The sequence below is a fragment of the Lepidothrix coronata genome, unplaced genomic scaffold (genome assembly GCF_001604755.1).
Source record: "Lepidothrix coronata isolate B3197 unplaced genomic scaffold, Lepidothrix_coronata-1.0 Scaffold239, whole genome shotgun sequence".
Lineage (NCBI taxonomy): Eukaryota > Metazoa > Chordata > Aves > Passeriformes > Pipridae > Lepidothrix > Lepidothrix coronata.
The window spans coordinates 769,314-779,099 of record NW_016690419.1 but is presented as its reverse complement, the minus strand read 5'-3'; the positions used below and the strand labels follow the sequence as shown (position 1 = coordinate 779,099).

General features: G+C 43.1%; 1 protein-coding gene across 2 annotated transcripts; it reads left to right on the top strand.

Moving 5' to 3' along the window:
* Nucleotides 1–2,367: 2,367 nt before the first annotated feature.
* DUSP19 (dual specificity phosphatase 19) lies at nt 2,368–9,340 on the top strand. Of its 2 annotated transcripts, none has more exons than XM_017834760.1 (4): nt 2,368–2,635; nt 2,730–2,776; nt 4,065–4,217; nt 8,131–9,340. In XM_017834760.1, exons 1-4 carry the CDS (start codon nt 2,413–2,415, stop codon nt 8,350–8,352), a joined length of 645 nt encoding a protein of 214 aa, XP_017690249.1. In that variant the 5' UTR covers nt 2,368–2,412; the 3' UTR covers nt 8,353–9,340. The 2 variants fall into 2 exon arrangements, with proteins under 2 accessions (XP_017690249.1, XP_017690250.1); XM_017834761.1 differs by having other exon boundaries at nt 2,384–2,635; nt 2,730–2,761.
* Nucleotides 9,341–9,786: the final 446 nt, after the last annotated feature.

Here is a 9,786-nt window from a genome sequence, read left to right as displayed (position 1 = left end):
ACCGAAATGCTAAATAATTAAGGAAGGCTCCAATGAATTAGAAACATTCAGAATTATTTGTAAAAACTATTTCAAAACCACATAATAAATAACCAAAATACTCAACTGAAATATTTGTTGATGCACTTAGTACCATCTTGATGCCTAAACCCCTTTGAAAAGACCAGTTTGAACTTTTTTTAACACCTTAACGAAATACCTTTTCCAAACACAGGAATTACTTTACCCTTTCAAGGTATGAACTTGGGTTCTGCATTTCATTGGTGCTTGGACAGGCTCAAATGCACCCTCTGTCCTTACACATCAAGCAAAGCATTGCAAGTCTCTGCAAAGTTTATTTCTCCTGACTGGTTGTTGGCTCATTCCTTGCATTGTGGCAGCAGGACAATGGCACAGGAACCCACAGGATACCTTGGGAGCAGCCCTCAGCCCTTGGCTACTGGCTAACCACGGGACCCTGGCAAATCTCAGCTCCAGCATTTCCTAAATACCCTCAGTACACTGATCTAGAGAGAATTCCCAAAACACGGGGAATTTCCTCTAACACCAGTTAGCACTCACCAGAGTGAGTGTTCACACAGCTATGACCACTTAAAAAAATAATCAAGGGATCACTGAAATCAAGATTTTTTACACTCTCCATCTCGTCTGCTGACAAAATTATGAAAAGCAAAGCCTTTAAATTGCTGTTATGTACCAAAACCAATGAAGATGCACAAGACCCTGTACTGTGTTGCTGTAATTTCCTCATGCAGCAAGGGGAGGACAAATTGGGAAAAGCAAACTCTTTGTCATAGCGTGGATTCATGCTCAGAGGAAAACCATTTAGGGTGAGACTGAATTCATGTGATAACCAACTTGTACTTTCCTTTGTTCCCACAATTTGTCCCTTCCATCACCTTCTTCCTCCCTTGAAGTAACAACCCTTTTGTTCAGGCAGCATTTCCACTTTCTGTATGATATACACCTCCAAAATCACTTTGAATATCTGAGGAGTTAAAGTTGTTGAACACCGGAGCCAGGAGGAAAACAAATTAAACAAATTAGTTTAAATCCAGTGTGCTTCTGAAGATCTTTCCTTTGGCTTTCCACAGCTCCATCTGCATGGTGATCTCTGTAGACTCACATACAGATTTAAACACACATACAGACTTTACACAATGTAGCCTTCCAGTATCTAAAGGGACCTAAAAGGAAGCCAGAGAGGGATTCTTCCTCAGGAACTGTAGTGACAGGACAAGAGGTTGTGGGTTCAGACTGAAGGAGGGGAAATTTAGATTAGATATATGGAAGAAATTCTTTACGGTGGGTGTGGTGAGGCACTGTCACAGGCTGTCCAGAGAAGCTGTGGCTGCCCCATCCCTGGCAATGCTCAAGGCCAGGTTGGATGGGGCTTTGAGCAATCTGGTCTAGTGGAAGGTGTCCCTGGCCACGGCAGGGAGTTGGAATTAGGTGATCTGAAAGGTCACTTCCAACCCAGGCCATTCTATGATTCTAATACTATGTACCAGCTGTGTAACACTACAAATAGTATGCTATAGAGAATACTCTAGTCCAATACTCCGGGGGAGAAATACCCAAACTATTTCATTCTAATATTTTCCGTTTAGCTCCTTACAGTGTTTTCCCACGCTTCCCAAGAAGCAGGTCCCAGTTAAGAGACAGACAGGCACTGCTGCATGGCTTGCTGACACCGAGCACAGTGCTGCCGTGGGAGTTAGGTGCTGAAAAAATCTCCCGGAGCAGTTAATTAGGGGTGAGATAAGAAAGGGTGTATTTTGCCAAGGCTAAGATGTTACAAGATGCGCGCGGGCTGTGCCTGAGATGTTACATTTTATAACACCATCCATCCAATCCCAGATGTGTCCACCCTGTGGCCTTTACTCTGGAGTGCCTCGGGTCCACCTCCTGAGAAATGGGTCTGGGGGCTTTTTGGGACCCTCTGTTCATCCCATCTTCATCTTCATCAGAGCACAAAGGGTACCTAGTTACCCAGTTTTTGACCGTGTTCTGTGGTTTAGGCCCTGATATGCTGTTCTGCCAACAATCTAGGCCTTGCCTTGACAAAAGACTAAACATTTCTACTGGATTCGGGGGTAAGAGGGTTAAGGAATGTGTAAACTAAGGGTGCTAGAGGTTAAGGGAAAGGGACAAGGGAGGGAGGATTGCTGCTTTTAAAATCTACTTATAAAACTTATAAAGCTTACCAATATTAGAAAAATAATAAAAAAAAAACATTAGGGGCTTAAGGCATCAACAGGCATCCTGAGCTTGCAGGCTGCTTTAATTCGGAGGGGACGGGGCGGTCCGGGGGTGTCCCTGCCCGCCCGGGCCCCGCCCCGGTGGGCGCGTCGGCAGCGCGGGGCGGGCGGTGCGGGGCGGGCGGCGCGGAGCGGAGCCGGCGGTCACGCCATGCACTCCCTCGCCCAGGAGATCCGCAGCTTCTCCAGGGCCAACCTGCGGAAGCAGCGCACCCGCGTCACGACGCTGACCGGCCGCAGGATCATCGAGACGTGGCGCGGCGCCTGCCTGCAGGTGGAGGAGGAGGAGGGGGAGGCGGCGCCGGGCGGCGGCTTCGTGCCGGACCTGAGCGCCGACCTGCAGGTCGGGGTGGTGAGGCCCTGGCTGCTGCTGGGTGAGTGGGGCTGCGGGCCGCGGGCCCGGGGCCGCCGGCAGGGCGGGGGGAGCTCAGCGCAGCAACCGGCGGGATGTCCTTCCTTTCTCCGCAGGGTCGCAGGATGCTGCTCACGACCTGGAGACGGTGAGAAAGCACAAGGTAACTTGGCGCGGACGTGCAAACGCGCATCCCGCGCCGTGCGCGCGGTGGGTGTCTGTCAAGTTAAAAATTCTGAAGTATTCTCTTAGCGGCTCTGAGCAAAACTATATTCCGTTCGCATTTTCAAAAGGCTGCTCCATTTGCAGATGGATGAGTGCCTGTGAGCTTCACGGGAAGTTGAAATGCTTTCCCAGAGTCTCAGAATCTTGTAGGGGACCTCTGTAGATCGTGCAGTCCAACCCCTCAGCCAAGGCAGGGACACCTAGAGCAGGTGACACAGGGACGTGTCCAGGTGGGTTTGGAATGTCTCCAGAAAGGGAGACTCCGCACCCTCCCTGGGCAGCCTGTTCTGCCACCCACAATGGAAAGAAGTCCTTCCTCATGTTGAGATGGAACTTCTTGGGATTTAGTTTACAGCCATTGCTCCTTGTGGTGCTGGGCACCACTGAAAAGAGTTTTGCTTCGCTGCAAAAGTGATGATTGTTTAGAGCTGTTAATGGAACAGATTCCTGCATTGCTACGTGTGTTTACATTTCAGACACTACGCAGCACCATCCCTCCTTGCCTTATGGGTACTGATGAAACCGGAAAAACAAAGCTCAAAGTCTGTCCCAAACTTTGGTCTTTTTACTCTTCTCTGTTACAGTAATGGGTTGATAAGGCCTTCGGACAGTGGTGCTCCTGCAGGACAGGGAGTGCACCAGGCTGGGATCTGGTGCTATCTAAATGTCACTTCACTGTAAGTTAAAAAACCCACCAAGTGGCTGTAGCCTGGACAAAGCAGAGATGGCAGGAGGCCAGAGGTGGTCTCGCCTGCCAAGGGCAGGTATGGTTTACTCTGAAATCCTTCTGCTTCAGTAAATGGTTCTAGTAACTCACCAGAAGGAACATTAAACTGATGGGTTAGGGCAGGCTTGAAATTTGGGGAATTGTTGGGTGGCCTGTGCTCTTGTTCCTATTGCTTCCTCTTTTATTTGCCATACGTGCTGACAACTCCCTTTTCTGTTGAAAATCCGTATTTTAGTCTGTGTTTGTTTGAGCACTGATTTTTCATTTCCGCTCAGAAAAACCCTGAAATTTCTCACAGTGTGTTTTAGCACACGTTGAAACTTTGCTTGGAGAAAACCACCCCACAGACAGCATATGTATGTAAAACTGAACATTCCAGCTGTGTAAGATACAGTTTGTGTATGCCTAAAGAATAATTAACCCTTGCCACTGCTCATTTTGCTTGCTGTCTTTAGAAAATGCTTTTTTCTTTTTTTTTTTTTTTTTTTTTTTTACTTAGGTTACTCACATTCTAAATGTGGCATATGGAGTCCAAAATGCCTTCCTCGATGATTTTGTATACAAGACCATTTCTATTCTGGACCTCCCAGAAACTGATATTACCTCCTACTTCCCTGAATGTTTTGAGTTTATTGAGAAAGCCAAGATCCAGGTATGGTATATCAATAATTGATGTTAGTAGTTATCTTGTTTACATTATTTATTACACTATTTTAAGAACTAAAGCAGCTTCTTTTGTCAAAAGAAAATACGCTACCAAATGAATAGCTTTGCCATTGCCTTTTAGAATTTTAAATAGAGAATCCAGGCAATTTCTAAGCATTCCTAGAAACGTGACCCTGCTGTTAATCTCCATTCCCTCCAGCAATGTTTTTTTCAGAATGTCTGTCTTGAGTTTTAGAGAAATGCTTCTTTAATACAGATGGAGCAGTGGCTTACTTTAGATAAAGAAATCCCATCCTAAGTCACTACCCCTGGCAGAGGGAAAAGGAGAAAACTTACTTATCTCTCAGGGATGTTGTTTTGGATTAGAAGCAAGCCTAACAGGGCTTTTACAGATCTGTGTGGTTTGGCATCAGCTGGTCACCATCCTTAAACTTTTCATCATAGAATCATAGAATAATTTGTGGTGGAAGTGACCTTAGAGATCATGTAATTCCAACCCCCTGCCCAGGCAGTGACACCTCCCACTAGACCAGGTTCTCAAAGAAGATGCCACACGCTGGGCTATGAATCCACATATGTACCAAGGATGTCAGAGCATGTGTTAGTAGTCTTGGAGCCAACAAGTAATTTAACTGCTCCCAAAATCCTGAAAAAGATGTGACATGGGAAATGGGCTGAAGGGACTCTTTCTGGGGTTGCTTGGCAGAGTTGTCTGTAACCAGGAGCATCCCTGACTCACAGCTGTTAAATTCAGGCTTTTTGTGTAATTTACAACAACCATTGCTTTGGTGGGAAAACTATGACTTGACAACCAAACCTTATTGCATGTTATTCCACCATATCTACCAAATTCATTATTCATGTAGGTTGGGATAAAAGAAGATAATCTTGCCCCAGCTTTCTTTGTGTTGCAGTGTTCTTTCCTTCTCTCATTTATCATTTATGAGCTATGTGATACACATTGTCACTTAATGACCTTTTCAAGGTATCTAGTTACGGTTTCCACTTCATTTCTAAATGAGAGTTGCCATTCATAACTGCACAGTTTTGCTTTCTGCCTCTGGTGTTTATGTCCTGGTTACTATTTTGTAAGCTAAGAAGTTTTCAGGAAAACTTTCACAGCGATATTAACAGTTTTCTAATGGGAGAGGTGGGTGAAAGAGCAGGTAATTGGTGGAATAGTTGTTCTCCAGGATCAGTTGACAAAGCATGTGATAGTGGTATGCAGAGACAGATCTCTGGGTGGCTTGAATCACTTTATTTGCTTTGTCAAAATAGGGTTAAAAGGGCTTATGATAAACTGTGTCATGAAGTGCTCTTCTGTTCAAGCAGTCACAGAGATACGAGTGCTTTATCTCTTAATATGAGGGAAGGAGAGAAGTTCACTGGTGAGAGAGTGTGATATATGAGAAATTATTGTTAGAACGTGATTAACTCAATGAGAGACTATGAGAGCACTCCAGTTTGAGGATGCAAGGGAAGCCTGTGCTGTTCCTCAAGTCACTGCCAGCTGCTACTCGGAACTGGATCAACTTTTCTGAAACTCTAATGGCTCAAGTCTGTCAACACCATGGTACAAATTCTGATACCCATCAGAGCTCACCTTTTCTTCTAAGCTCCAAATTGGCAGGCAGGTTTTCCATGACATGTTAGGTGACACATGTCAGGCCATAGTGCTACTGCTCTTTCATATTTCTGTTTAATATCGAATAATAAAACCTCTAAAATCTTTTGTTTCCAAGGAGGAAATCTCTGTTTATTCATGAACATCTCTCCTTATTGCTCCTTCTGTCTTTCCTGACGAAAAATACTTGGTTCCACTCCAAAGTAGAATGGATCCATAACTAACTACATTAACTTAAAGTTTTATGCTTCTTTTTAATTTCTTTTGCCCACTGTACATAGCCATTGTATAATCACTTTTTCTGTCGGTGGAAGGTGATTTCGTTTCCCTTTCTATGAAAAATTAAAAAAAAACCCCAGCTTGGTCTTGAGTCTTTAAAAGATGTTTTGCAAGACCACAGACCATTTCTTGGTAGGCAAAGGTTACCACAGTCAGAGCAAGGAGTTCCTGGTAAACAGAGGTAAATTTCCTATCTGCAATCTGTTTCTCACTTTATTTCATATTCATAGCTAATACAAAACTAGTCAAGAATGACATGTCAAATTAATCTTTGTATGAATTGTAAACAAGGGGGTTTAAAAAGGAGAGATAAAAGTTCTCAGTGTTAAATTTGGTTTAATGTTATTGCCCGTGTTCATTCACGTTCAGTAATTTTCAGGATCCATGGATATCACTAAATAATTTTTGACAATGTAAAACAGAACAGTTATTAAAAAAAACCAAATCAAACTTATATGTGAAAGAGGAAAACAAAGCATGAACTTTACGAAGGGAAAAAAAACAAAGGTCGCTTCCCATGTGTATTATTTACTCTTAGTGCCACTGCTAGATATTGATCTTGATTATGGTGCATTATGTCTGAAATAACTCCCATTAAAGCAGTAAAAACTGCTCCACATTTACAGCAGATAAGCTTCAGCAATTGATTCATTAGCAGTGGCATAATTTTTAATGTCATCGTTCTGGATTTACAGGTCACCACTGACACTCCCTCAGGTAGTTGAAATACATGGACAGGTCTGCTTCCCACTCTGCCATGGTCTGTGGAATCACGGCCCTATGACTGTGAGAAAGGGAATGAAGAGTGCAATTTGCAGCAGGCAGTGCACAGGGAATGTGATTTCCATTGCAAGAAAGGATGATATTGTGATTCATTGGGATGCAGGAGCTTAGACTCAGTGCCTAGCTCTGCCATAATCTTGTTGTGCAAGTCATTCTTCTAGTCCCAGCTTGGCATTTCTCCAGCATGAATAATAATACTCAATTTCCTGCTTTGTCTTTTTACTTAAACTGGGAGATTTCTGGAGCAGGAACCATTTTCTGCTCTTGTGTGTTTATTAATAGACCAGATAATTTGCAGCTCCCAATTCTGTAACATAAACCATCGAGTTCCTGGAAAGGAACCCTGGTGCTTTTTGTCACTCACTGGTCTTTCTGTCACTGGCTAAAATGCTCCTTAAATAATTTGTGCCTGTTAAGGGCCGACAGAGCAGGCTGTTTATATCTAGAATGGATATGCTTAGTTCTCAAGTACCTGAGCAAATCATGTCGTGTTTCAGTACCTTCATTCAGAATATGGAGGTGCTGTGGGTTTGGTGGTGTGTTTTTGTGTCGCAGTGGCACCTGGCAGACAGTTTGGAGCCTCTTCCAGGGTGTAATCTGATGTACAAACATGACAGTGTTATGAAGCCTGGGCCTTGCAAACGTTGCCTGAGCCACACTAGATTGTCTGGCTGTCTTTGCATTAATTCGTGCTCGTTACTTCTTAACGAAACTTGCAGTGTCTTTTTAAAGAAGCGTGTGACCAGAACTAAAAGATATTCCAAAATCTGCCTCTGTGCCCAGCTGTTTGCTGCCTTACTGGTTTTAACCTTTAACAAGATACTGTCAAGTTCCTTTCCATATTGCAAATAAAATCTATTTTAAAATTGGCACCCAATTAGATCGGATATCTTAGTATCCCGGGAGTCTGTGATTTGGTTTTTACATGAAGGGGCTCCTGTAAGGACTCAGGGAAAAGGACAGAGGGATATTTTTTAGTTTTAAGGCATGAATTAAATTTGAAGTATTTGGTAATTATAAAGTGGCTTTGGTTAGAAAAATACTTAATTTTGGGCTTATGTATCTGTGTTTGGACTTACGTGTATAAATATTTGCTTTGAGCTCAGCAAGGAGCTTTCAGTAAGTCTTAATAGATTTTTATGTAAAGCTTCTACATACTTGTTTTTATCTGCCTAATGAATATCCCACCTTATGTTTAATTTCTTTTTTGAAGGATGGCGTGGTACTGGTCCACTGCAATGCAGGAGTCTCCCGTGCAGCGGCTGTAGTCATTGGTTTTCTAATGAATTCGGAAAGACTGAGTTTTGCCAGAGCCTTTTCCTTGGTGAAAAATGCGAGGCCTGCGGCTTGTCCAAATCCTGGCTTCATGGAGCAGCTTCACAAATACCAAGAACAGATTTTAAAAGAAAATGGAAGCATAAATGATCACGACTGATCAAAAGGGAGAAGGGAAACAATCTGTTTTGACTATACAGGCACAGATGTTGGATGTCCTTTAATCTGTCATTTTGCAATCCCCTTTTCCCTTGTGCATTTTCGAGTCATTACATATTTTTTCTTATATTCCCTTGACCCTTTCTTTCAGCATGTCATCTATAGGCCAGATGACATTCCACTGACTTCAGAGAAGTTTTGCCCAAGAACCAGCTCTTCCTAGAGTGCTAATAGAAAGATAAAGTTCAGTTTTCCTTGAAACAGTAGAAAACAACAGAATGATGGTGGGGTTTTTTATGATACATCAGAAAATGCAGGCAATCGAGAAAGACAATAAAATAACTGAGATAAGTTGCCCCGTTTACTTTCCAAATGTATGCATTCTGTTCGGTTGTAAAATCTAGATAATAAAATGTTCATATAATGAAGTACCTTCATATTGGATTTTAAATTTATATTGCAAGTAAAGAGGATTTTATTGATTTCTGTGGGCTAGCCAGCCATTAAATTTTTTTGGAAATTAAAACAGATGGTCTTTTGAGGATGCTCAAAATGTGTAGGATGCTTTCATGCTTCATGTCTTTCTACCGTTTCTCATCAAGTAGGGATTTGAAATGCACTAACGTGATGTTTCCAAAGTGCTGGAACCAGCAGAGGTTTTTTTTGTAAATCATTTCGGTGGAGATATGAAAAATGTTGATAACAACCTATCTGCTCACTGCTATTGCCTTTTCTTCACATTCAGTCCACATTTGCTGCTCCCTCACTCCATTCCACACCATATGTAAAGAATGGACATCATAGGATAGGTAACTTCAGCGCTCCTGAGACATCTCAGGCTGGAATTACTGTCTTAAGATGGCATGTTCAATACACACGCAAAATCTGTGAAAGATTTTAATAGTATTTTTTGTGGCCTTCATGCCAGTTCTTAATGGTTTGATATATTATTATGCTGTAAAATAAAAAGGACCCTGTGTTTGGATAAATTGTGTGCTGAAGTGACTTGAAAGGTTTGGTTTCAAGATTGGCGTTCTTGGTACCAATAGTCTGAACTTTTGCATGCCATTGTGTTTGAACCACACCGTGTGTTCTCAATATTAATTGCTCATGCTCAAGACAGAGCAAGAGAGAATGGATCCAAACTGACAGACAGTTTGGATTAGACATTAGGAAAAAGTTCTTCCCTGAGGGTGGCCTTCCCCGAGGTGAGGCCCTGGCTCGGGTTGCCCGGAGAAGCTGTGGCTGCTCCATCCCTGGAAGTGTCCAAGGCCGGGCTGGATGGGGCTTGGAGCAACCTGGGCTAGTGGAAGGTGTCCCTGCCCATGGCAGGAGGGTGGAAGATCATCTTTACGGTCCCTTCCAACCCAAACCATCCCATGACTCTGCGCTAAACGCTAATGTGAGGCTTAGGCGACCCCTCTGCATCTGATCG